At 37.6% G+C, this 27,959-nt stretch overlaps 1 protein-coding gene across 2 annotated transcripts in view; it reads right to left on the bottom strand.

Moving 5' to 3' along the window:
- DYNC1H1 (dynein cytoplasmic 1 heavy chain 1) overlaps positions 1–27,959 on the bottom strand; it is a 98,043-nt gene that overhangs the window by 37,622 nt on the left and 32,462 nt on the right. For both annotated transcript variants that reach the window (XM_056811256.1, XM_056811257.1), the window contains exons 17-42: positions 25,009–25,164; positions 24,808–24,921; positions 24,217–24,327; positions 23,919–24,128; positions 23,293–23,439; positions 20,787–20,953; positions 20,500–20,673; positions 16,309–16,474; positions 16,037–16,225; positions 15,738–15,938; positions 13,963–14,245; positions 13,556–13,656; positions 12,737–12,896; positions 11,540–11,783; positions 11,192–11,375; positions 9,001–9,213; positions 8,305–8,543; positions 7,860–8,016; positions 6,416–6,643; positions 5,748–5,978; positions 5,478–5,618; positions 4,776–5,009; positions 4,464–4,670; positions 3,139–3,260; positions 2,471–2,636; positions 1,959–2,122 (exon numbers count right to left, since the gene is read on the bottom strand). In XM_056811256.1, coding sequence (XP_056667234.1) covers positions 1,959–2,122; positions 2,471–2,636; positions 3,139–3,260; positions 4,464–4,670; positions 4,776–5,009; positions 5,478–5,618; positions 5,748–5,978; positions 6,416–6,643; positions 7,860–8,016; positions 8,305–8,543; positions 9,001–9,213; positions 11,192–11,375; positions 11,540–11,783; positions 12,737–12,896; positions 13,556–13,656; positions 13,963–14,245; positions 15,738–15,938; positions 16,037–16,225; positions 16,309–16,474; positions 20,500–20,673; positions 20,787–20,953; positions 23,293–23,439; positions 23,919–24,128; positions 24,217–24,327; positions 24,808–24,921; positions 25,009–25,164 — 4,709 coding nt within the window. The remainder of the gene's footprint in view (positions 1–1,958; positions 2,123–2,470; positions 2,637–3,138; positions 3,261–4,463; positions 4,671–4,775; positions 5,010–5,477; positions 5,619–5,747; positions 5,979–6,415; positions 6,644–7,859; positions 8,017–8,304; positions 8,544–9,000; positions 9,214–11,191; positions 11,376–11,539; positions 11,784–12,736; positions 12,897–13,555; positions 13,657–13,962; positions 14,246–15,737; positions 15,939–16,036; positions 16,226–16,308; positions 16,475–20,499; positions 20,674–20,786; positions 20,954–23,292; positions 23,440–23,918; positions 24,129–24,216; positions 24,328–24,807; positions 24,922–25,008; positions 25,165–27,959) is intronic.

Here is a 27,959-nt window from a genome sequence, read left to right on the forward strand (position 1 = left end):
AAGTTTTGGAGGGACTGTGGGAAAACAGGCCCAATGATCCACTGTTGACAGAACTGTGACTTGGTCCAGTCATTCTGGGAAACAGTTACTAAAGTGTGTGTCTTTGAATCATCAGTACCACTACTAAGCCATTATATGTAAAAGACCAAGGAGAGATAAACAAAAAGTATTTATAGCAGTCCTTTTTGTGAACTAAAAAATTGGAGCCTAAAAGTGTGTTAAATTAAATAATTTGGAGCCTTAAGGACTCTAAGAATCAACATGATTCCAGAAATATGAAAATATTGAATATTATTGGTCATCTTTTAAAAAGAAAAGAAGTAAACTAAATAATGCAAAAATAAGTTACATTTTAAACACAATCAATATGCTACTTTATCATGAGTTTTATTATTTTTTCCCCATAGAAGTGGAAGAAGGATGGTGAGGTAGGGAGAAAAAGATCTGGACTTTTAGTAGACTGAAAGTTTAGTACCAGCCAACATGATATAGCCACCAAAAATCCATTAATGGGATTTTGGGATACATTAAAAGAGGCACAGCTTCAAAGAAGCGTTAGTCTCATGACACTACCTCCTGTTCTGGAGTTTTGTATTCGGTTCTACACCACAGTTTAGGAAAAACTAGAGAAGTCCAGAAGGGCAAATGGGATGGTTATAGGTCTTGAGTCCACGCCATATGACAACTGAAGGAACTGGATATTTTTTGACTGGAGAAGAGAAGTTCAGGAGTAACATAATTGTCTGCAAGTATTTAAAGGGTTGTCAATATGGAAGAGATTAAATTTGTTTTGTTTGATTGTAGAGGGCCAAAGTATAAGCATAGAGTGCAAGTTGCATAGATGCAAATTTAGATTTAATGCCAGAAAAAGTTCTCTAATAATCAGAGCTACGCTACCCAAAAGGGAAATGTGAAGCTATGAGAAGGAAGAGGTTCCAGTCAAAGGCTGTCTAAACTTGTCACTGGTGCATAGTAGTGGGGTTTCTTTTTTAGTGTGTAGGTTGGACTAAAAGGTTACTGAAGTTCCTTCAACTTTGATATTCTGGATAGTAAATGAGAGCAGATAATAATGGTTACACAAAGCTAGAAGGGACAGCAAACACAATGAAGGATGGGATCAATCTACAAGCATCCATTAAATAGTAATAATTCTTCTGTGGTAACAAGCCTTGCCACAAGTTGCTAGGCTGGTCCTTCAGACAACAGATAATTCAAAATAGTTCTTTTCTGAAGTCTTTCTTACCAGGTTGGCAGAGCCTATTGGTTAGGCTTCCACAATGAAGGATAACCACCCTGTAGAGGCTTTTACACTTCTGTATTATTTTGTACCATCTGCTTGTTTCACATCACCACTAGACTGTAAGGTCCATGAGAGTAGACAACTGGTCTTACATAAATATCTCTCCAAGCATCTGGCAACCTGCCACTGAGGAACTGAACTGAACTGAACCCAAGGCTATCCCTGACTTCTAATAGGTCAGATGGGATGGTAATTGAGTGCCAGGCACTGTGCTAAGCACTGTGACGAAAGAATGCCAAGATATCTCATAGGAGGAAAAGTCTCCTTTTTTACAATTCACTACAAGCTCCTTCTCTTCTGGGTCTAGGAAAGGGTAGAAAGCTACTTAGGCTTAAAGAATCTGAGTTAGGGGCAGCCTCAGTGGGTAGAGATGGGACATCCTGAGGATCCTGAGTTCAAATCTGGCCTCAGACACTCCCTTGCTATGTAACCCTGGGCAAGTCACTTAATCCCCAACTGCCTAGCCCTTATTTACTCTTCTGCCTTAGAACTCATACTTGTATAGATTATAAGACAAGAGGTAATTAAATTGAAAAGAGAAGAGAGTAGAAGAGAAGTAAAGAGAACTGAAATTATCAATGTTAAAAACATATAGCTTGTTCTTTCAGAGGACACAAATTCCAAAAATTTACATTTTCAAACACTTCATTTTCCTTACCTGTCTTGGAAGAGACGGAGAGCTTCATGTGCCCAAATTCGAATAAGTCCTTCTACAGGTAAAGTTTCTAAAGGTCTTAAGGCTTCAAAGATACCCCTTACCCATCGGGTCATTTCACGGGGTGAATAGATATAATGAGGTTGTGTGTCCTGAGTGAATCTTTCCTGAAAAGTTACAAAATTTTAAAAAGTTATGTAAGAATATTTTAGTACAAGCTAACAAGGGTAGAGAACATAAGCTCCTTGAACATTATTTATCCAGTATTCCCAGCATCTAGTGCAGTGTGCTTTGGATGTTGGAAATACTTAACAAACATTTGTTGAATGAAATTTAAAAACAAGTCACATAGAAGTAATAGGCAATTATTTTATGCAAATGTATATGTCAAGGTAAGCGGATTTCAGAAAAAACATCTCCTAGTTTAACAAAAGCCCTGAATAGAAAGATGACTTTTTAAAAAATCCCTTCAATTATTAGAGAAAAACTCAATGACAGATTTCCATGAAAAGTACCTGAGACATGGTATAAAACTCCACCATTGCGGCTGTTAGAGGTTCTGCATATGTTCGAAGAGATGGAATGAGTCTTAGCATTGCACGGTTGAACGTGCCATAAATCTGAGTAAGTGATGCAGGTCCTGGATAATCCACATACACTACAGGTACATGGCGCAAAAACCTGGGGAAAGCATTTAAAAACCAAGTTTTCCATTCAGTCAGATCCAACAAGCATTTGCTATCACCTTTCCCATTTTAGTTCAAATCATTGTTGCTTAATCTTTACTTGATAGCTTCATTACTAAACCTGGGGAGGAAGTGACTAAAGGTGCAAAACAACAACAACAACAAAATATTCCTGACCGCTACATTTCAAATTCCATGAAATTGTTGGTTTGGCTCTTTAAGTACTCAAAGGGCAAAATCAAATTATTAAATCAATACAGACTTCTTTGGAATATATGGTGTGTTAACTAAGGCCCCGAAAAGAGGAATCGCATATCTAAAGTCATGTGGCAGAGCTAGACTAAGAAGTGTGATCTCCTAACTGAAGTGTGGGTGACCATCTCTTCTTACATTTATGCTACCCTCCTTTTGCTCTTAAATTTGTATTTTATTTGTGTAAATCAAGTTACAAGTAATGTTGGATTAAGCTAGACTTATAAAAAGTGCAAAGCTCTTACCTGTGTGAGAGAGGCTTTCTTCCAGGATCTGTAGGAGGATTACAAGCTCCAACAAACTGAATTCTCTCCAGTTTCACCCATGTTTGATCAGATGTTCGGTAAAATCCTCCATGTTCTACCATCTGAAGGACAGAAATGGGAATATGAAAGAAACGATTACAATCATAGAATCTAACTATTGGAAAGACTTACAATTAGAGAATAGCAGAGAAATACTCCTATGAGACAAAAATAATTGTTTTTCCCCATTTTCCCCCTAACAGAGAATGGGGGAAAATGAAGAATGATGGGAGATCCAATTCACATCTGAAAAGAAAACTCTCGCCAACATGCCAAAACAGGTTGTCCAGATTCTTCTTAAATAACACCAATGAAGTAATAATCATTACCTCCCAAATGGTAGCTCATTCTACTTTGGGAAAGCTCTAATTTTAAAGATATTTTCCCTTATAGTAAGCCAAAATCTGCCTGTTCACTACTTCAATATATTGCTCCTCTGGTAACAAAGAACAATCTAATACCTTCTTTTACATGTGAACTATGATAATCTCCATAAGCCTTCTCTTCCCCAGGGTTAAATACTCCCAAGTCCTTCAACAATGTTCATCTAACATTATTTCAAAGGCCTTTACACCATTTTGGTTGCCTTATTTTAAACACATTTCAGGCTATGTCTTTCCTAAACTATGGTTCCCAAAAGGTGAACTCCAGGTCTGGCCTGGAAAAAGCAAAATATAGGGAAATTATTACCACCCTCTTTCTGGATACCATGTTTCCCCCTAATGCAATAGAGGACACCATCAGTGCTTCTCTCCCCCCCCCCCCCCCCCCCACTGCATCACTGATGACTCATAGTGTGGTTCAATAAAATCCCTAAATCTTTTTTACAAAACTGTTATCTATCCCAACTTAAATCCATGAAGTAAATTTTCTCAAGCAATATAACTTTAGATTCATCCTTATTAAATTTCATTTCATTTGGTCCAACATGCTAAACTGTCATAAACTTTTTCAATCTGGACTCATTTATCCAAAATGGGTTAGTCATTCCTGTAAGCTTCAAGTCATCTGCAAATCTGAGAAGAGCTTCAGCTGCATTTCATCTAAACTTTTGACAGAAATATCTAAGGACAAAACCATAGGACACTCTGCTACAGACTGCTTTCCAAGGTGACCTTAATCTATGACTATTCTTTGTATCCATCATTAAACTAGTACTTAGAAACCTAATCAAGCCTATATCTCTTGTTCACAAGAATAACATGAGAAACTTTGTTAAAGGTGACAGACACAACTAATTTATTGTTATTTTAAAGCATACAAACCTGTCTGATAAAAGATATAACCCTCTGTGTTCCATATTTATCCATATCTGGCAAGTTGATTTCATCACAAAACAAAACCAACCACTTTCCAAGCTGAACTGGGGCCAATACCACTCCATTTGGTGTACGCCTGTACTCACAGTAGTGATCAAAGGTTTTTAGAAGGAGCTCTGGTGTAGTAGCACTTGAGAAGTTAAGCCCAACAACCTGGGAAATGTAAAACAAAATGTGGTTGGGGGAGAAAATGTTTTAATGCAAGTACAGGATTTTAGTCTTATGACATCTCAGTTGGCATGCTGCTCTTTATTTTACCTCCATATCGGGCAAAGCCCTGAGAGCGCTAAAGAGAGTCATAGTCTTTCCAGAACCTGGTGGCCCACACAGGACCAAAGGCTTATGTTCTGCTAGCCAGGTATACAAGAGTGCTTCATGACGAACTGTGTCCAAGGTTGGTACAACAACATCAGGAGCAGCAACCTTGTGTGTCTCTACTTCAATCTGAGGAACCTTGGACTGCCATGGTGCCCATTCACCAGTAATAGAAACCTATAAAACAAAAAAATACTAGGTTAGAAGGGTTCCTTGAACCATACAGCTTTTTAAATATCACATACACTGGCTTTCAGCAAGAAAGATGACATCTAGAACCAGAAAGGACATTGAAGATAATGAAATACAACCCCCTAGTTTACAGATAAGAAAATTAAGGGAAGAGACCTCCTTAAGGATACACGGCTAATAAGTGGCAAGGTTAACACTTGAGCCCAATTCCTCTAACTCTTGAACTTTCTACTGTATCATGCTGAGGCTGTTGCTTCACTCTAAGAGTAACTTACATTTCTTGCAATCCCTCAACATCAACAAAAGAAAACCAAAGTTCTCACAATTCTTTACCAAGTTTAAAATCACTGCAAGTATGTTTTGGGATGAATCAAACAAATCAGCCAACAAACACTGAACAGAAAAATGTATTTTGAAACAAATTTGAAAAATCAGAACCTATAAGGCACTTACTTCATAATCAATTATAGGTATATTAGGTGCATTGGGCAATGGCACAGTAGTAATTCTCCTGATATATTCACCCAACTCAGCTCTCATTTTTAGACGACTATCTCCAGACAAAGACCATAAGATGGCATAAACCAAGTATCGCTGTTGGAAGAGGAATTAGAATTTAATTTTCTACAAATAATAAAGTAAAATACAAAGCCACCCAGTCGAATAATTATCTTAAAACAACAGACTGGCTTCCAAATTTGGGGGTTACTGTGATTCAATTACCTGAATGTAGCGTTCTAATTGATCTATCTGCATGGGAAAATCAGGATGGTTTGCATTGTACTGGGCAACATTTCGGCAGGCCTGATGCAACATGGAGAAAAGGGAACCAAGACATCGTAATCGAGTAAGGTCCATAATGTGTTCTAATTTGAAAGCATGCTCAAGTGCCTTAGTGACCAGTCCATTAGATGTGAAGTATGGCTGCATGATTGTTGCTGCATCTCTCTGGATCTATAAAGTAAGTAACAAATTAATGGTTATTATTAATAGCAAAAATTTTTTATCCCCAACCACAAGAAGAATGGATCTCATAGCCACAATAAAAAAATCTGGTCTAAAAATGTTTACCTATTTAACACCCGAGTTCTCAGCCACCTCCACCCTCTAAAATAGGGGGTCTTTATCTGAGGTCCATGACTGTGTTTTTTAATAAATGTATTTCAATATAATTGGTTTTTCTTGTAATCTTATATGTTTTGTATATTAAAAAACATAATTCTGAGAGGTCCATAGGCTTCACCAAACTGCAAAAAGGGAACCATGACTCAAAAAGGTCAAGAACCTTTGTCTTAGAAGCAGTTCTTCAAACTCTAGGAATATTCTTAAAAGCCTGTTGTTAAATTTGTAAAACATCTGCTATAGTTAGTGTGAGATGCTCAAAATCCTACCTGCAACATTGGTGAAGCAGCTTCTTCCCCTTCATCCTCTTTCCCCTTCCGTCTACGTTGGGCTTCATCTTCCCCTTCATCCAATGGGATGCTTCGCAGTCTGGCCAGAAAGTTATTGAATATCATGTCAGTACTCAAAACATCTTCACTAAACCAGACCATTCCACATCTTGATACAGTGGCCAGCGTTGCATATTTCAAATCTTGTACTTCAAACATAATTCGAACCTAGAAAGGATGAAAGCAGTGAATTTGATGCTATGTAGTTTAAAATTTTCATCTTTTTATATACAGAAAAAATTTTAAAGTCATAGAACCAAAGGGCTCAAAAGACAAGCTAGTTTCCATAATCAGAAAATCTACCTACATTTCTTTCCTAGAAGATGGAAAGGGAATTATTTGTATAAATGCAAACTGGAGGCGGGAAGGTTTTAATGTTCATATCATTAATCAAGATAACTTTTAAAAACTCATAAAACTGCCTTTGTTCTAAGGTAGAAGTGCAGTAAGGGTTAGGCAATTGAGGTTAAGCAACATGCCTAGGGACATACAACTAGGAAGTGCTTGAGGACAGATTTGAGCTCAGGACCTCCCATCTCTGGGCTCTGGCTCTTTATCAACTGAGCCACCTAGCTGCCCCAAGAGAATTCTTGATAGATGGCCTCTGCATAAGGAATAAGTGCTGCTGGAACCTGTGATTTCACTAGCACAGGGTGTTCCTGGGTGAAGAAAATACCTCACCCAATGCAGGGCAAGACCTCCTTGTGAAATAGAGAGGTGACTGACAAAAGAATAAATGACCTGGCTCAAGTCATACAGTCAGTTATGTGTCAGAGGCAGGATTTTGAATCCAGGTCTTTCCAGCTTCAAGGCGAGCTTTCTATCCACTATGCCAAACTGCCTTTCATGATAGAACATGGTCACAGAATCATTACCACAGAATCTAGGTAACTAGGTCAAGATAAAAGCACAGAACTTGGATAACTGATAGTATGATTAACAAATGGTAAAGAGGAAAAGGCCATATTGTTTCTTAGACTGAATCTGTAGTTCAGTTTTTAGAGTTTCAAAATTTAGTCCTGCATATCTAAGATTTATACAGCATTCCTCCTACCTTTTAGCATTTCCTAGATGTGCCCAACTACCAGTTCATTATTTTTATAGGCCTATGAAAAAAGTATTTTTCTAACTGGGCTATTACTAAAAAGCAGGATGCTAATGAATTTTCAGTTATGTTTTATTACTTCTGTCTCCTCAAACTGGCATTCACTACCTAAAGAAAGAAATAATTTAGCAACCAAGAATTGTGAGACCTTCTTAAATAAAGTGGCTACTGAAACAAACATTTTACCTTTATAACTAATTTTTTGACAACATCAGACTTCTAGCTAGACATTAAAAGGAGAACATTTAACAATAAAAATGTAAAGGGAGCACAATTTACATTGGGTGGAAGACTGAGACGCTCTCCATTTGGCAAAGTCAGTAGTTTGTTGTCATCTAGGACAGAATTTAAGTTCTCAACCCACTCAGGATCAACATCTCCATCAAAGATGATCCACTGGCGTTTCTGCAATTCACCTCTCACATTATCGATGATTCTGAATTTAAAAAAAATTTAAGTAACAAGCTGAATAAAATATACTTGTCAGAAGGATTTTTTCTACTTTCTCTGAGGAAAAAACCTGAGACTTACTCCTGTTGATGACATTTAATCATAAGTTAGTTAACTTTTCTGAGCCTGCTTCGAGGATATTCTTCTGCCTATCCAAGAAGGGTTGTTATATGAACTAGGAGCATTTGCTGCTGCTGTTACCACTTCTATTATATTTTAGTGCAAGAAACAGGATCAAATTACTCAATGGGAACAGCTTGAAACCGTAACTTACTTTCTCAGAACATGTGTAAACAACCCATCTGTCCATTCTCGAGTATTTGGGTCCAAGGTACCATAAAGATGATCCTTGCTGATTGCTTTAGGATCAATGATGTGTGCTACTCCTTCCACACCTTCTAATCTTTCCAGAGCTTTGAGGAGAACTCTCCAAGCCATACTCTTTCCACTTCCTGAAGGTCCCACCATCATTAAACCATGATTTATTTGTGTAATCTGATAGAGCTGAAGAACCTACAAAACAAAAACATATGCTTTATCATTTTGTATATTGAAAACAAATCTATCTGGGATTCAGCCCTTTTATATGGCCATTGTCTGCTAAGAATTTGGCCCAGTGAACTTATAAATACTTTTATAGAAATATATTCAAGATCATGTTTAATATGATATATGGATGACTGTTCCATACAAATAAAAGGAAATCAGGAATGTTTATAGCACAATACTGTTCTTATAACCAGAGGACAACAATTAATCTTTCCCACAAAATATCATATGTGCCAGCATCCAAGGCAGAACATGAACTAGATGAACCACCAAATTAACTAGGGATAGCATTTTCACACATTTATGTGATGATAATGCAAGCAGTTGAGTTTTTCTCTATGCCAAAATTGTCCAGCATAGGATGAAGAGAGACAGAGAGTATGTGTGTGTTCACACTGTATAAATATAACTTTTGAGATACCTTTTCAACCCACATTCCACCAACTTCTTCTCCATCACCATATGTCAGATACATTTCCTGACAAACTTTCTTGAGCTCTTCTCGTAGTGCTGTCATCTCACCACGATGATACTGAACCCCAGGAAATACATCAGAGAGAAGACTGAAGAGCAGAGGAATATCTTCTGCTACAAGTTTTGGTACCATTGTTTCACAGACACTCTGAATTAGAATCTAAGTAAAAATAACAGATTATAGGTTTTAGAGAAGTGAAAAAAAATTAATCCTCTTCTATCATAACCCTCTATATTTACCAGTTCAAAATTTAAATTGCCTTGAATTCCACAGTCTCTCTAGTTTGGCTGGTTTAAGAGTTAGGTGAAGACAATTAGTTAAATTTCATCAATTCAACTTAACTTATCAATTACCTATGACAGGCAATATAAATATATGCCTTAGAGCATTTGTCAGGGAAACAAAAAATAATGCCTGCCCTAAATAAAGTCAAGTTAGCAGGGGAATCTAGACACGTATATAATAATAAAAGTAAGTATTAAGTACAGTAAGGCATAAAGTAAGAGTAGCTAAAGAATTCAGGTGAGAGAATATAAGAGCAGGAGACTAGTGATATTAAAGATAGAAGGCTTTCATCTTACGGCTTTCACCAAAAGTATCAGCACCATTCCCACCATCCTTGAAAAAAAGTCAGTGAAAACTAAAGGAGTGCATATGCCATGGTTAAGGAATAGTAAACAAATAAAGCCAGATATAACATTTATTTCTGGTCTAAGGAGTTTGTACTTTATTCAGCAGGCACTGGGGAGTCACTAAAGCTAGACTGGAGGTTTTTTAAACTGAGTAGAGGATTGGAACTGTGCTTTATAAAAAGTAATCTTTTGTAAATGTTGAAGAGAGAACTGAAAGGGAAAAGAGACTGGAGGCAGGGAAACCTACATATAAATCTCTTAAAATAATACAGACAATAAAAGGAAAATGTGGGCCATTCACATTCAGTCAATTCAATAAATAAAGCTTAAATTGGAGGTTGTACATCAAGGCTCGATGAAAAGAGCTAGACTTTAATCTGTGGTTAGAAACAGAAGAGCAACTCTGGATTAGGATGAGGGTAAATGCTATTTATATGGACCCCAGGCTAGTTTGAAAATAAAGGTGAGTTGTATAAGAGAAAGCTGGGACTCCTGAGCTAGGATCAAAATCACTGAGGGTGTTGAATGCCAGGTAAAAGAGACTGGACTTTAACCTTCAGATAATAAGGAACCACTTCTGGTTTTTTAGTAGTATGAGGACAATCAAAGCTATAACTAGGGAAAAGTAACTTGGAAAAAAACAGGGAAAGAGACAAGCAGGAACAACAGACAAGAAACTACTACAAGGGTACAAGCAAGATATAATGAGATAAATTAAAATAAGGACAATATTGGAACCTGACAGGGTAGTTCTGAGGATTAAATGAGACTACAAAGTGCCTTGCAAACCTTAAAGTGTTATATAAGCATCAGTTGTTATTATTACTATTATGATGATGAGGGCCTGAACAAGGGTGGTAATATTAAGAATGGAGAAAAGATGGACCGATGGGACATAGCTAATGGCAATACTGATTAGAAGTGACAAAGGAGGGGGCAGCTAGGTGGATAAGTGGATTGAAAACCAGGCACAGAGGTGGGTCCTGGGTTCAAATCCTGCCTCGGATACTTCCTACCTGTGTAACCTTGGGTAAGTCACTTAACTCCTATTGCTTAGCCCTTACCACCCTTTTGCCTTGAAACCAATATACAGTACTGATTTAAGACAGAAAGTATGGGTTAAAAAAAAGTGATGAAGGAAAGAATCCAACATAACTGAGTTTTTAACTTGACAGTGATGGCAAAGATGATGGTGTCATTAACAGAAAGAGTGGGGTCATAATGAATAGTTTTTCAGTTTAGTAGAGAAAACAAAAGAATTCCATTTTGGAGGTGTTGGAGCTACAGACATCCAGACAGAAGTGTAGAACAGGCTATTTGAGAGGAGTATAGAGTTTAATAAGGAAAGCTGAGGCTAGAGAAAAATACTTGAAGAGTGTGAAATTATGAAAAGAAACAAAAAGATAAAAGGCTGAGATAACAACTCTGAGCACACACCATATAAGTCAAGACAAATTCTTAAATTATATTAAGTCAGTATCCAAATAGGAGTTATATAAACAAACCTCTTGCTCTGGTAGATTTTCAGCAATTTCCCCTTCATCAACTACTTCACCACGTTCTTCCTTTTCCCTTTTTATCTTCTGAATTCTCTCTCTCTTCACATTTCCTGCACTTACCAACACACTCTTCAAAGCTCGAAGACCAAAATCATAATGACTTTGAGAAGAGAGCTGTTCATCACATAGTCTAAAAAATGGAAAGAAAAAAAAATTCTCTTTAACTAAATAGACTATTTTAAGCACTGAGTTAAAAACACATGCCAGACATGATTACAAATAAAAATGTTTAAGTTGAATATGTTTTAAAAAACTTTTTAATAATAAATTTGATTGTGAATAACTGTTACTCACTTAAAAAATGGCACAATCTTGTTGGCAAGTACTTCAGCAGTTCGAAAGCCCTGAGAATACAACATGACCTGGGCAATCAATTGGCGATCTGGCTTTGTCATTGCTAAGCTTCGGAATAACTTCTTCAAATTGTCTGGGAGGTTTGATCTGCCTGCATAGCCAGGATTCATGGTGATGAAGATAGCCATATCAGGGCTCACTTTGACTTGTTTGTTCAACAATTCACAAGTAATAGGTGCAGAAGCTAAAATGTAACATAGAAAAAGGACTTTTCTTCAGTTTTTTCTTAAATGCAAAGTATGAAATCCATGAGGAAAAGTTAAATTTCAAACAGAAGGAATGAGATAATTCTAATGGTATCCCTTCTTTTCCCATAACCTTCAGTTTCTCCCTATCTACTGGTTCATTCTCTCCTGCTTACAAACATACACAAGTCTTCCTTATCTTCAAGAAAAAGAAAATAAAAACCTTTTCTCAACCTTACTATTCTTTCAAATGATCATCTCCTCTTGCATTCCATTCACAACCCAACTCCTAAAAAAAACTGTCTACTTCTCATCTCCTTGCGATCTCAATTCTGACTTCATCCTTCAACTGAAAGTGATCTCTCCAAAGTTGATTTCGTAACTGCCAAATTCCATGGCCCTTCCTTCCCTTCCTCTAATTTTACTTAACACATTCTTATGAATTTCTCAGTATACTGCATATGTAATACAGAGTTGATGTGTTGACTCATTTTGCTAAACATTTTTCCTCTTTCAATCTTTGCTATTAGAAGAGATGGCTCACTGTGTAGGGGAATGAAGGAAGGAGAGATTAAAAAGTGGAGGTGATGTAAAAACAAAATATATCATTTTTGAAAGATTAAAAAACAGAAAAGATGGGTTTGACTTTCACACAAACACACAGAGAGTGGTTAAGAGCCAAAAAACAGATATACAAGAACCCAGAATGCAAGATCAAGGGCCCTTTACTGTTAGGAGGCATATTCTTACTCTCCTCAACAGAGCCTGACTGCATCACTGAGCTATAAATGATCTTCACACTGATGGTCAAAAACAATTGCTGAAAGGTTAAATTATTACAAAAAACCTTTCCCTGTATGTAGACATGTATATGTATATAAACATATAAGTATTTATTTTATATTTACATTACTTAAGGGAAGAAGGAATTTGACTAATAACAAGGTCTTACTCTTATCATAGTTTGGATTAGAATGTTCTCGCAGGGCCTCCTGAATGCACTGAACCTGCTGGGACACAGCAGAGAGCATCCGCTCCTCTAGTCTGTTGAACTCATCAAAGCAGCCCCAAGCACCAACTTGGCAAAGTCCCACAAAGATTCGCCCCATTGCCTAAAAATGGAAAGAATCACTGGATTAGCAAAACTGATTGGTTTTTAGATGTACATATTCCTGGATTCTCCCCCCTTTCCCAGAATCCACTACTACCTAATAAAATTCAACCCAATGCTATGCAAACATTTCTTCACTTAACATTGAAAATGTCTTCTAAAACTGCATAAATTAAAAAAAAAAGGTTTATTCTAAATCCTTGATATGCTTAAAGCTATAGCTGATTATTAGCCTTTCTTAAATGGGAATCAATGGAATTCCTGAGCTCTATGATTATCCAGTACCCAAAGTATTTATTTAGCACCTGCTCTGGGCAAAGCCCTGGGTGCTAAGGATATAAGACAAAAGGAGTCACCCTGACTAACTTCAAGGTGTTTCTAGAGTTATGTTGGCAAAGCAGCAATGGGGCATTTCTTAAGATGAAAGGAGCCCGTGCTAGGAAAATCTCAGAGCCAACACCAAGTAGGCATGTCACTTTCATCAAACTGTCCATAATTTCTAAAATTATGCCTAATGACTCAAAGTGCAACATGCAGCAGGCACATCCTGAGTTCATCACAAAATCAGGTCTTAGCATATTCTGCTAGCATGAACTCTACCAACTGATACTCTATAGACATCTAATTGTAGTTATATCAGATAACAAAAATCTCTTTTACCTGGAAATCAAATGTTTCATCACAGTTAAAAACAAGAACAAAGCGCCCGAGCTGATGTCCAAGAGCTTTGACAGATTCTGTTTTACCAGTGCCAGCAGGACCTAAGATTTGAAGAGAGGCGTGGTTAGGGCTTCAATACAGACTACTACTGTGGTACCTTCACTGGCTTTCATGAAATGCTGAAATACTTTTGCCCAAGAGAATGATGCTGCATGTGGACTCCAGGAGACTGGAGCATGAGTGTCAGCTTCAATAGCTGGGTGGCTGTAGGCAAGTCACTTCCCTGTTTTCTTATCTGAAAACTGTGGGTAGCAGAAGTCTATATGAAAAGTGCTTTGTGACCTTTGAAATGCTACATAAGGGCGAATTCCTGATTAGAATAATGATACACGTTTGTAATAACTCACCAAATGGAGATCCTCCAAGTCTTGCCTCTAAGGCTTGTGTCATTGTCAAATAGCAGCGGTCTGTAAGTGGAGTTTGTACCAATTTATCTTGAACACCAAGATACTCGAAGCCATAGTTAAACTTGGCATTAGCCATTTGAATGGACAGCTGTTGCAACACATCGGTTTGCTTAGGATCAAAGTAGAATCTCATCTGACTAAGCCATTCAAAAGATTTAGAGTTGTCAATCTTGCTTTTCAGTAGAGACCTTGTAACATCTCTCTGGTGAACTAACTCTGTAATCTAAAGATAGAGAGTAGAGTAAGAAAACAATTTGTCAAAGACTAGAGCAATGCAAGGTGTTCTTTATATTTTTGGGGGGGCTGTTAAGATCTAAATTTAACTACTATTTCAAAGGCTTTTGTAAACTATTTCAATATGCACTGTTGTATATTACTAAATTTTTATAACAGGTAGGTGGTACTAGACTTGTAGTTAGGAAGACTTAAATTCAAATCTGAATTCACATTTAATTAGCTATGTGACCCTGGGCAAGTCACTTTATCTCTATTTACCTCAATTTCTTCATCTGTAAAATGATGATAATATTAACAGTACCTATTTCCAGGGTTCTTGTGAAGATAAAATAAAAATATTTGTAAAGCATTTTGCAAATCTTTTTTTTTTAAACGTACCTTCTGTCTTAGAATCAATACTGTGTATTGGTGTTCCAAGGCAGAAGAGTGGTAAAGGCTAGGCAATGGGGGTTAAGTGACTTGCCCAAGGTCACATAGCTAGGAAGTATCTGAGGCCAGATTTGAACCCAGGACCTCCCATCTCTAGGGCTGGCTCTCAACCCCCTGAACCACTCAGCTTCCCCCCAACATTTTTTAAAGCTTGAAGTGCTATATAATGATAGCTATTATTATCATTATTTTTAAGAATTTTCTATTAGATATGCAAAATAGTCATCCTCTATTAAGAGGGCTACATCTTACAATTTAACTTTTAGTTCTGGTAAATATGCTATAAGTCCATCCTCTATCTGAGACAGGCAAGTGAGTGTCTAAGCATACACACTCTTTTGCTTCTTCTGCTAAAGAAACCTTTCCCTACAATTTCTCAGACTCAAAACACCATTGTAATCACTTTCTTGGGAGGATCACATTAAGAGTAGCCAAAGGGCAGCTAGGAAGTTCAGTGAATAGAAAGCCAGGCATAGAGACAAGAGGTCCTGAGTTCAGACCTGGTTTCAGACACTTCCTAGTTATGTGGCTCTGGGCAAGTCATTTGACCCTGATTACCTCACCTTTACCACTCTTCTGCCTAGGAACTAATACCTAATATTAATTCTAAGACAGAAAGCTTAAAAAAAAATGAGTAGCTAAAAAATCCTTCATTCATTAAACATTCATTAAAATTCTAAGAACTTAGTGACTCGGTATATAAGACACTTAACCATAATAAAAATGGAAAAATGAGTAGATTGACTTGCTAAGGAAAAGTGCTATGTGAGGTCTACAGGAGAGTTACCAATAACCAGGATAATTAGACAAGGCTTGATAGAGGAGATGATATTTAAGCTGACCTTACAAGATCTACAGGGCACTTCCCAGGATTCACATACGCCTCCAACAGAGAATCCCTCACCTAGCCCAGCCTTCAGTTTTTACTATACATGGCCTATAAGCTTTCCTTCTATAGGACCCACTAACATTTATTACAAGCACTTTACAGGTTTGGTTTCTTTATAATCAGGACTTCAAATGTATAGCCTATCATGTCAAACACTCACCAAATGCTCCAATTTCCTTCTTCGTAATGGGGGTTGTTCCATCAACACTGAGTCTGCCAGAACATTCAATGTGACCTCAACATTGGTCAGCACAGACTGCAGAGGAGACACTGAATCGCCACCCCCACCACCAATGGTGGTCAGCGCAGATTCTACATTTTCAGACCAAGCTATCTGGGCTGACAAAACGACAAGCTGGGCCTGAAAAACAATTGATTGTAGAGGGTAAGTTTTCAAAACCAGTAAATAAAGCTCTCCTTAGATATAACATATTTTAACATATTTGTAATTCAAGTTACCTGGTATTTGTCAATCCAAGTAATATAGGTATTAGGATCAATTGAAGTTGCCTTGCCAAAGATTTCTACTTCTGTAACAGACTCAGCAAGAAGTTTAGCTAGGGTGACTCTCATTTCTTTTTCCACCAGGGTGAGCCATTCATTTATTTTAGGATGTTCTGTGATTGACACAGGAGTTTTAAACATGACCTGAAATAATAAAATTTAAGAACTGAGACTCAGTGAAATTTGAAATGTTATTTCCCATCCCACAAAACTCAACTTCTAGATACCTCTTCTCCTTCACGTGATGAAATTCCCAAGACAATAGAGTTATCCTCATTTAAAATGATGCTGGAAACTCCAGCAAACATTTTTTTGAAGTGTTTCTGCAATTTGGCCACATTCTTGCTATTTCCAATTATCTCAAGCAAATCTTCATCACCAACAAAGTAGAATCTAGTAAAGACAAAGTACTTATTGTAAGCTACTGAAGTGTAAATACACAGAGACTCAATTTATGGCATATTATCCCGAAAGATTAATCCATAAGTACTGAATCTCAATCCAGAAACAAGATATAGCCCAGGCTAAATTTCTTTAGATTGCTGTCAAGTTTTCTGAAATTAAGCAGTGTAATCTCTCTCCTTCTCTCCCATTTTTATTATAAGAGACAACATTGAGAAATAAAAGGTGATCTAAAAACAAAATTTTAAATAAGTAAAAATGGAGTGATTGACTAATTCTATTCCTGACATTAAGAGTAATAAATATATACATATGGAAGTGTTCCTTGAGTAAGAGGAATTTAGATTTCAGAATGTCAGGTCATCCATTTAACTTCAAGAACTCTTTTAGATATCACAAGAGAGAAGCCTAGGCTGCCTGGAGTTGGGATGGGTACCAAGTGGGGAGGATTATTGAGCACACTGAGTGCTAAGACTATAAGGCTACTCAGCACAGATTATCCTTCTCAAGAAAAGACAGAACTACTTTGGTAGGAACTAAAGAGCCCTGAAGCTAGAAAGGTGGGCCTCTCCTCTGTCCACCTCATTCCTATTCCCCCACCCCACCAGCACTTTCCCCTTTACTTATTTTTAAAATCAGGAAAATTAAACAATGATTAAACTTTTAAAATGAGCTTTAAAAGATAACGTTATCTCTAAGTTGCTGTGTAGCTTTTTACTTAGGGTCTCCCGTTGGCTGTATTTTTCCATGGACCGAGGGTCCCATTGAAATAAGTAAGCCCACAATAACAGAATTCTGGTCAGAAGCAGTCACTGTATCAGTTGCTGTAGCTTAACTGCTTTTTTGTTTCTTTGCTACAAGGAAGGGTTCAATTCTAGGAATGGGTGGGGGGAGGGAAGGGGAAAGAATATGTACATATATATCTAGGAATGACAGTTATAAAGACAGAAGAGATTAATAAGACAATTTAAAAATTAAACTAAGTAAGTTTCTACCCTGGGAACACACCAACTGACTCTCAAAGCAGAAAGGGGTTTCTAGAGATTGTCTGGTCCAGCTTGCTCTCCCCTTCCTCCCCCTTCCCCCACCGACCATCTTGCCTCAGGCAGGTAAGTGACTAAACTATGCAGGGAGATATAGTATGAGCTTCTTTTTTAAGTATCTTCAGAGAGACTGAGATATATTTAAAGTCTATCTTGCCACACTACCATAGCAATATGATATTAATCTTCAACAGAATGCTGATATTAACACAAAGAAAAATGTTCTTTCTGTTCAACCTTTCCTATTTTTAAGATAGATATCTTCTTGGCTGGTCTTTTGCAGCCATTAAAATTAAAAATGCAAACCTAATTTCTTAATTTTAATTGAAGTTAAAATATTTTCCCACACCAGAAAATTCATTAATGCTATTCAATTATTGCTAATACATAAAAAGAAAAAAGAAATGTATAATTGCTACTCATGATATCAAAGCCATCTAATGTTTCTTTTACTTTATCAAGGCTAATAAGCTAGGCATAAAATAAAAAGCTATCTCATTCATTATCCAATGCCTATACTGCACACATTGAGTTCCTTTGTTGGCGGGATCTCTGCTCTCTGCTCTTAGGGTAGTCCCTGACTTGAACAAAACAAAACTTTGTTAAAGATTTTTTTTGAAGTTTTATCCTGAAATGGGCATAAAATCAGAGGAAAACTAATCCCTTGGGGATTCACTTCCTCAGGATCAAATTGGTCTGAGCCCAGTCTTTTGTGAGTAGGTAGCCTGGTTCAGGGGTGATATCTTGGTGATTTATTCAGAATATCAGGAGTTGGTTTACAACAGAACCCAAATGCTAAATTCCTACTCAGGAATCCTAATATTTTTGAGGCTCATCTCAGTTTGTGGGATTTTCTTTTTTAAGAGGGGAGGGGGTTGCCTACTTTCTCTTAGCTTGGGGTAAAACTAGATCTCCATATAGTTGTTTCTATTTGTTGCAAGGATCCAATGAAGAAATTTATGGGTTGCTTTCTATCTTGTAAGGACCCAGTAGAGAAATTTTCTTCCAAGACAGTTCTCACTTGACAATAACTTCTTCTTTTTTTAAACCCTTATCTTCTGACTTAAGAATCAATACTGTGTATTGGTTCCAAGGCAGAAAAGTGGTAAGGGCTAGGCAATGGGAGTTAAGTGACTAGCCCAGGGTCACACAGCTGGGAAGTGTCGGAGTCCACATTGGAACCCAGGACCTCCCATCTCTAGGCCTGGCTCTTAATCCACTGAGCCATATGTCAGATGGAGCCCATGCCCCAAATTGGAAGAGCCTTGAAAGACTTGAAAGCATATCTGGCCCAGACCTCTAAAGGGAAAGATTTTATTTTTCCCTTTGCCTTCTATTTTTTGGCATTGTTAGATGTCTGTTATATTTTAAATTTTGTTCTCTCCTATTCTGGGAGGGGTTAGAATAGGCCTTATAGGCACAAGGAAAGTGGTAACCTATGAGAACATTGTAAAATATCTGTTGAATGTATTTGGAGGTGAATGTTATCTCTAGGCCCACCAATATACCATCACGAGACTCAATTTGGGGAGAGTCTAAGGACTGTTTTGCATAGTCTTCACTGGGATGCTGTACAATTAAGTACATGGCACTAAGGAGTCTAATAAAAAATATGGCATTTGGTCCTTGCTGAGAGTCTTTAGTGCAAGGCAATCAAGAGAATAATGCTTCAGCCTTCCAAGAACCATCAAGAATAAGTGATACATACCAACGTGCCAGAAAGCACCGTAGTTTGATTTTCTGAGACAACAAATATTTAATTGGGAAAAACGTAAGACTAGAGACGATCAGAGCACCTGTTCAACTGGTTCCCAGTCAAAGTGATAAAAAGCAAAGCAACCTGATAAGAAGGTGTGGGCCTTTGTTGGAAAAGGATATCTCCCATGGAACTGGCTGTATTCTCTGACTCCTTGAAGAAAAGACTTTAGCCTGAGGTTGAAGGCTACCTCTTATTGGAGGAATTAGCTTCCTCAAGACCTAGAAGAATAAGCTGTAGCCCACCCCATCTTTTTGTATTTATTAATTAATACAACTTGAATTCAGATGCATAGTATATAGAGAGCTGGCCTCAGAGCCAGAGAGACTTGGGTTCAAGTTATCTTCTTATCTAAGTGATATAGGTCAATAGAGTGAAACTCAAATTGAAATAAACTCCTACTAGCTGCACACCAACAATGTTCTATTGTATTTTCATTTTTTAAACATTTCTTATTCACATTTTAATCTGGTTCTGGCTTTTGCTAATGGCAAGTTTGACACCTTTGCTCTACACAACTAAGACCATGAGTTACAGACTGCATTAGTAGAGTTTCCTGTACAAAAAACCTCTGAGTCTCCTCCCTCCCAAAGGGGGAGACTATCCTAACTCAGACACTGGAAGTATTAATCCCATTTTATAAATGGAAAAACAGGCTCAGAAATTTAAATGATGTGAGTATGGTCAAAGCAGAGCCAAAAGGTCAGTATTGAGCCCAGGTTTCCTGACACTGCATTTCACTGGACTGTTTCCATGATATTCTATTAAACTAGCTGCCCAAGAGTTTAACGAAGGGGGAAGCTGGGTAGCTAAGTGGATTGAGAGCCAGGCCTAGAGATGGGAGGTCCTAGGTTTAAATCTGGCTGACACTTCCTAAGCTGTGTGACCTTGGGCAAGTCACTTAACCCCCATTGCCTAGCCCTTCCCACTCTTCTGCCTTGGAACCAATTCTAAGACAGAAGGTAAGGGTTTAAAAAATTTTTTTCTAATAAAATTTTTAAAAAAGGTTAATGAAGTTGAGAGGAAAATCTGGAGTTATTAGTTATTATTTTGCAACTGGGAATTATCAGCAGATTTAGCTGCACTTAATTAGCAGATTAAATAGAACAAATAAATGGTACAGAAAATGGTAAACAAACTCAACAGATGACTATCAATAGAAGACAATACATAGCTGAAATTAAACTATATTTCAAAACTTGTCAAAAATGAAATACCTTGGGAAGGATGATCGCTCTCTTTCCAGGTATTCTCCTAATGCTTTTTGGATCTTTCCAAGCAAGTCTGCCAGCCTCTCCAAAGACCTCTGCACACCCTGGATATTCAGAACATCCATAACAAGGGGGGATTTTGATACCTTTTTCATTAGTGCCAAAAACTCTGTACTGATGCTAAAAATGGAATGAAAATATGAATTAGGTTTTTAATTTTAAAAGTTTAAAGTGTAGTCAAGAATAACTATTTCTTTTGACTCTCATTGGAGATTAATGATTTCAAAACCTACCTTTGGAATCTTTGGGTTTCCACTGGCAAAAGGTGCTTTATATCAGCACTGCCTGTAAAGATGCCTTCAAGGTAGACCCACCGTCTCTGAACATCAATCCACACATCAAAGAGAGCCATAATCCGATTGAGTTTGTCTTCCCAGCTCAAAGCATCCTCTTCAAAAACCTGGTTGTAAAAATGTAGCAGGAATTAATTGCTAACCTTTAGAATTTCATCTATATTCACATCTAACAGCCTCTCTAATAGTTACATGGTAACTTAGAACTCATTTTAAAGTGTTAAAAGACCTGAGTTCGAAGATGGCGGCTTAGAAGCAGCAATAGTTCAGATCTCTGAAAACCCTTCCTTACCAATCACAAACTGAATGCTCCTAGGGGACTGAAAATCAAACCTAACAACAAGACAGAGCCAAGGAACCCTCCTGCTAGACTAATTTCAAAAGGTATGCCCCCCCTAAAAGCCAGAATCCAAGAACTCTCAGGTTTAAGTGGAAGGCAGAAGGAAGGTCCCAGGACCCCTCCCCCCCACCTAGAGTGCTAAGCCTCCAGCGGCAGCAGGAACATCTGGGCAGGCAAAGGTGCTGGTCTGGAGGGTGTACCTTGGGGGCAGAGCTGTGCCAGACTCAGAGCGTTGAACACAGGCAGCAGGGAAGGAGCTGGAGAGGGAGCAAAGAGCTGGCAGCCTGGTCAGAAGAGTTGAGACCCTCCATATTGCTCCAGCCTTCCAGGAGGTTTAGGCCTCAGAGCACATCCAGCCCAATCCAGCTGAACTTAATCCCATCAAAAGTCTTCAGAACTCAGGGAAGCCCAAATTCCAACACCCCTCACTCACTGACTGCTGGACTTTAATCCAATCAAAAGCCTCCAGAGGACAGGGAAGCTCAAACTCCAACACTCCTCCCCAGACTGCACTGAGAGATCTGACAAAGCTCCAAGAGGGGAGACTAACAGAAAGCCCCAAAACCAAAAAAATGAGAGGAGCAAGAGCACAGACAAATACAGGGAGCAAAGAAGGGGTAAATATGAGCAAACAACAGAAAAAGAAGAAATTACAATCGACAGCTTCTGAACGGGCAACAAACCAAAAACAAACATTACACAGGAGGAGGCAAGCAATAAAACAGAAATCCCAGCAAATTTGATACAGGCTTTGGAAGAACTCAAAATGCAATTCAAAACACAATTAAGAGAGGCTGAAGACAATTGGGAAAAGAATTTAAAAACTAAGATAAGTCATCTGGAAATAGAAAATAGTGTCTTAAAAGCCAAAATCAATCAGATTGAAAATGAGGCACAGGAGATGAAAGATGAAGCAAAGGAGATGAGAGATGAGGTAAAGAGAATGAAAGAAGACCTCCAAAAAAAATCAGTCCAGAAGGAGGATGACCAAAAAGCCAGGGATGAAATCCAGTCTTTAAGAACCAGAATACAACAACTAGAATTAAGGGACCTCACAAGGCAACAGGACACTATAAAACAAAACCAAAAGAATGAAAAAATTGAGGAAAATATATGAAGCATCTCATTCACAAAACAGAAGATTTTGAAAATTGTTCGAGGAGAGACAATTCAAATGGAAAAAAAAATAAAATGTTAAAAGGTACACTCATTCATTACTCTAGATTTGAATTTAATAATTTTTTTTCATAAGAATATAACTTTAATTCCTATTTTGTTTTGCTTAGGCTTTGCAAAAAAAAAGTTACAGTTCAAACTTTCATTTGGATCCTTGTAACAAATGTGTAAAAACATATTTTACAAAAAGGAAAATATGACACAAAAATAAGTACACTGAAGCAATTTCAGTCTTCTTACTATAGCACATCACTTCTATTTTTCTTAGTTGAATGTCATTGTCAGAAGCAAATTTCTCTCTTTTCAGTATTGCCTTTTTAGTGTCATCTCTCAGAGACCTGGAGGTCAAAGACCACTGAGTAAATTCAGGTATAGATAAGCCCTCAGAGAAAGGAAGGTAAAGAACCAAGGAACCAAAGAGACAGGAAGCTGTCCCCTGGGTGGACCAAGCAAATATAGAAATTATGGTTGGTTCCTTAGATGTGATGTGTGAGAGTGTGTGGAGAAAAGAGCTTATAAGTGAAGACCAGAAGGTCTTTAGGGCCTGGCATCCTCGTGGAGAAGTGAGGGGACCATTGTTCAGCTAGAGGTCCATAAATGGCAACCAGAGATTAGAAAGCTAAGTATCTTTTTACCTCTACCTATCTCTCTCTTCTACTACTTCTACTTCTACTTCTACTTCTACTTCTACTACTAGTTCTACTACTACTTCTACTACTACTACTACTACTACTACTACTACTACTTTGAGTTAATAAAGTTATTAAGCTACTACCAGCCTCATAATTTTAGTTATTACAACATGAAAAAGTTGTGTTTGCACATCCCCAAGAACATATGCCACATTGGGCTGACATACATAATGAAATTCCTTTTTAATAAATGCAAAGAATAGTGAAATTATATAATTTAGACACAATTATAAGATACCTTATAATATGGAGATAATTTCATGGCAGAGACACTGTTGATGTGTTCTTTGACTTTATTGAAGAGGTCATCCCAACCACGAATCAGGCGACACTTATTCTGATAGTTAACCAAATCTAATTCATAGGTATTCCATACTTCTCTAATCTAAATTTAGGGAAGAAAGGTTTGTCAGTATTTGAACATTCAGTATCCTGGGTACTAAGAGTTATGAAGACTAAACAAAATATAATTGTTTGATGTCATCTGTTAGAAACTATTGAAATCACGTTATTTTTCACAGGATGTATTTATTGAGTATTAAATATTTTCTAGCTCTGCTTATAATTCACCATCACTCAATTGCCAGAAGCATAATGTGATATTTGATAGTGTTTTGTGTCTTACAAAACATTGTATATAATTACCTCATTTAATTCTAGCAGCTTTGTAAGACAGTTAGTGCAAATGTTCCCCTATATCACAGATGAGGAAATGGGTTCAGAGAGATTGCAATTTGCCTATGGTTACATATCCCCACCAGATAGGAGGCCAAATTTCAAATCCAGGACTTCTGGCTCCAAGTCTTTATCATGACACCATCTTATCATTAGAAAGAACAGAAGCCCTCAAGTTTTAATATTTACCTGTTTCAAAAATTCTTCCAAAGCCATTTCCCCTTGTGCTACAAGTAGTACATCTTTGACAACTGCTTCATTTTTCTGCAGGTCAACATCCCAGATCTGGCCAAGGGTTAGCTCAGAAACAACCCAATTAACATGAAGTCTCTTCATCAATTGCTTCCAATGGCGATCTTTAAGTGCCTCAGATTTCAGTTCAATCACCAACATGTTTATCTACGGTGACAATAAAGCACATTGACCAATGAACAACATGTTTCTAACACAATTTACCATTAAGTGAGAAAATTATGGAGTCACTTACTTTCATGTAGCCCTTCAGGAGCCTTTGAACAAATTCATAAGAGGCATACTGCCGTAAACGGGCAGGGAAGTTTTTCAGCTGGTTCAAGAGAACATCTAAATTTTGCCGAAGCTGATAGAAAAAAAAGGCAAGTTGCTATTTAGTTGGCTAACCAATAGCCTCCTTTATGTAGTTTGTGGTGACGTGATTTTCTCTAGAATTTTTACAGTTATTACTGAATTCTAAGTTTTCAATGAGATATAACAGGCATCTAAATGGCCAAACCTGATCTAAAGAATATAAATTCCATTCTCTTAACATTCAGTATCATTCTTTGCAAAGTCCTTAGAGCAGTGGTTCTCAACCTTTCTAATGTCGTGACCCCGAAATACAGTTCCTCATGTTGCGATGACCCCAAACCAAAAAATTATTTTGGTGGCTACTTCAAAACTGTAATTTTGCTACAGTTATGATTCGGAATGTAAATACCTGATATGCATTATGTATTCTCATTGCTACAAATTGAGAAGTTGAGAACCGCTGCCTTAGATGGTCTAAGGCTGAATTAGCTGTACCCAACTACCCAGAAATACACAGTTAAAGGCAACATACCTTTCGAGGTTGTACTGAAACCCATGGTTGCTCCTTCATTTGATCAATTTGCTCCCAGATTTTAGAAAGTTCAGACCAAACTCCTTTGAGATCTTGTAACTCTTCCAAAGCTACCTATTAAGAATGAAGCAATTCCATTTAAAGGACAGAAAATAAAAATCTCTCCATGATGTATGCTGATAAATCATACACAGTTTCTACCTGTACACGTTCCTCACTGCCACTGAGAAGGCCTGTATCTGTGAGCTCCAGAGCTTCTTTGGCCTTTGCACATTTCTCACGATCATCCTTCAGCCTTCCAAACTTTCCTTCGTAGATAGTAAGCGTCTGAAGAGCCTCCTCTGGACGAAGGTTGCCCTAAAATAGAGACCACGCCAAAGGGAAAATAAGTGAATGGTTGAGGCTCAGGGTAGAAAAAGTGAAAATTCATTACTTAGAGGTCTGAGCAGCTGCAAACACAACCAATCATTTGAGAATGTACTCCTACAGGGGAGAAAGAGTCCAGACAGACTTCAATTGACTTAAACCAAATAGTTATTTGTTAATGCCAACTTGTATAAGACAGAAAATGTATATAAAACACAATACCTGATGTTATGAAGCATATCATTTAAGGAAGAGGTATATAAAATACATACAATTAATAAGAATCACAACTGGGTTCAACAAAGTATTATGTGAAGTCCAGGGGATGTGGAGGGAAAAAAAATCAGGGACGTTTCCCTGGAGTGGGTAACATTTAAACTGGCCTTCTTTTGAAGCAGGAAAAGAGTTTAATAAGTAAAGGCACAGAATCAATAAAGAGTTGGGAGTTTTCTTCCCTCCTTCTTAGACCTCATTACTACCATGATTCTGAAGTCTGAAATTCCCTTCTCTGATCATAAACTCCTGTTTTCTCTCTGGCACTCTTCAGAAAATACTGTCCTGTTAACACTCTCCCTCTACCCCTTCTTCTCCTAGTTCATCATTCCTCTTCTTGCCTGGCACTTTCTTATTACTACACCCTTTATTTTTTTTATTATATATATATATATATAAAATAAAAATTATTTTTATATTATTATCAAATTTAACAAAGAACTACTTTTACTTTTAAATCCCTTTCCTCCCTTTCCTCCTGTCCCATTAAAGCCCTGCCAATCCTCTTCAACTCCCAGTCATCTGTCTTCCATACCTGAAGGCAGTGGTGAAGGAAGCAGTAACAAAACCATAGTGATTGGTTCTGAGACCTAATCTCAACTCAACTCTCAGTGCTGCAGCACAACTCATTTATTCTTCTCTAATTGATCATCAGACTACTTGTAGAAAAAATTCTCATTTTTCCTCACACCCCTAACATGCCTCCCAACCTCCCTCCTGGGATCATCAAAGTCATCTCTCTTGGTATTTTTGATCTCTATAACTGCTTGTCTGAAAACCTTTCTACTACATCATTATCTCTTTGCCCTAGGTTCACAGGATACAATGCCTTCTCTTTTTGCCAAAGCTAAACCTTTCCCTTGTACCCTTGATCACAGACCTTCTTTCACTTTTCCTGAAACCTGCCCCATCCAGCATTCCCTCTCTTCTTCCTTAATGGCTCTTTCTCCATTGTCCACCACCACTCTTGTCTAACTTAGTCCTCCTTTTCCCTTAAAAAAAAACAAAACCCATTCATTTGACACCCTGTTATCATACTATTAGTCTATTCCTGTTCTCCCTACTACTGCTCAGCATTAAGAACAGCCTGCCGTGACTGCCTCAACTCTCTGTTCCCTCTCAAGCCTGGCTTCTAGGTCCCACCACTCTACCAAAACTCTTCTCAAAGGTTACTAAGAATCTTTTACTTTCCTTTAACTCAACACCATTGACCTTCTCCTGGATATTCTTGTAACCCTCTTGCATTCATGTCCCAGTGTCAGCTGCCCAGATTTGTCATTTCTACCTCTACCACAGCTCCTGCATCTCTTTTATTGTCTCCCTCTAATTGCAAAACCATCATTCCAAGAACAGATCCTCTTTACCTCTCACTTGGACAAGAGTGATTGTTTACTATTATAGTAATAATTTCTCATAGTAAACACCAAATAAACATTTTTCCTTTCATTTTCATTCATTCATTGATCATAATTGGTCTCTATTCTTCAAATCCCTCTCCAATTCATTCTCCATTCCTATCAACATGATTTTCCTAAAATCCAGGTCCAACTGTGTCACCTCCCTATTCAAACTCTATTATAAAGCTCCCCATTACCTCTAGGGTCAAATACAAACTCCAGTTTGGCATGCAGAGCCCTTTAGAACTTGGCACTGGCCCACCTTCTTTACCTTATTACATATATCACTTCCTGTCGTGTACCCTCTGGTCTAGGCAAATCAGCCTCTTCACCCTCATTGTTCCACCTCCCAGCTCAAAACACCTCTGCATGGACTGTGCTTTCCTCTTCCTCCCATAGCATATCCTCTCTTCAACAAGAGTTATGAGGATGTTGAATTAATAATAAATCTTTAATATCAAACCTCTTAAAATCTTTTCCTTTAAAGCTCATCTCAAGTGTTATCTCTCCTGATGAGGTTTTCCTGACCCCCTGAATGACAGTGCATTCTATGTACCCCCCAACCTTGTATTTACTTTGCACATATTTACAGATTATATATATATATCTCATCTCTCCCTGTAGACCTTGAAGGTAAGGACTGTTTCATTTTGGTCCCTTGTCTATTTTCCTAATTACTTAATAGATGTTTGCTGACTCATTGCCAGTAGAAGAGGATCTAGTATAGTGCATTGCAAATAATAGGTACTTAATAAATATAGGTTGACTAAACTAAAATGTTGGTTCTTGAACTATTTGAACTGTAATGACTAAAAAACTACCAAGTAAAGCCCTACTGCTAGAGCTATCAAAAGTGAAGTTTGGGGGGCATCTAAGTGGATAGAGAATCAGGCCTGGAGGCAAGAGGTCCTGGATTCAAATATAGTCTCACTTTATAGTTGTGTGATCCTGGACAAGTCAATCCAACTGCCTAAGTCCTTCTTGCTCTTCTGCCCTGGAACCAATATATAGTATTGATTCTAAGAAGGTACGGGTTTAAAAAAATGTCTCTAAGTGAAGTTTGAATTTATCAATTTATGGTTCCTTTCAAACTTAATGCGCTATGAAAGTGCTAAC

This window comes from Monodelphis domestica, chromosome 1 (assembly GCF_027887165.1).
Source record: "Monodelphis domestica isolate mMonDom1 chromosome 1, mMonDom1.pri, whole genome shotgun sequence".
Lineage (NCBI taxonomy): Eukaryota > Metazoa > Chordata > Mammalia > Didelphimorphia > Didelphidae > Monodelphis > Monodelphis domestica.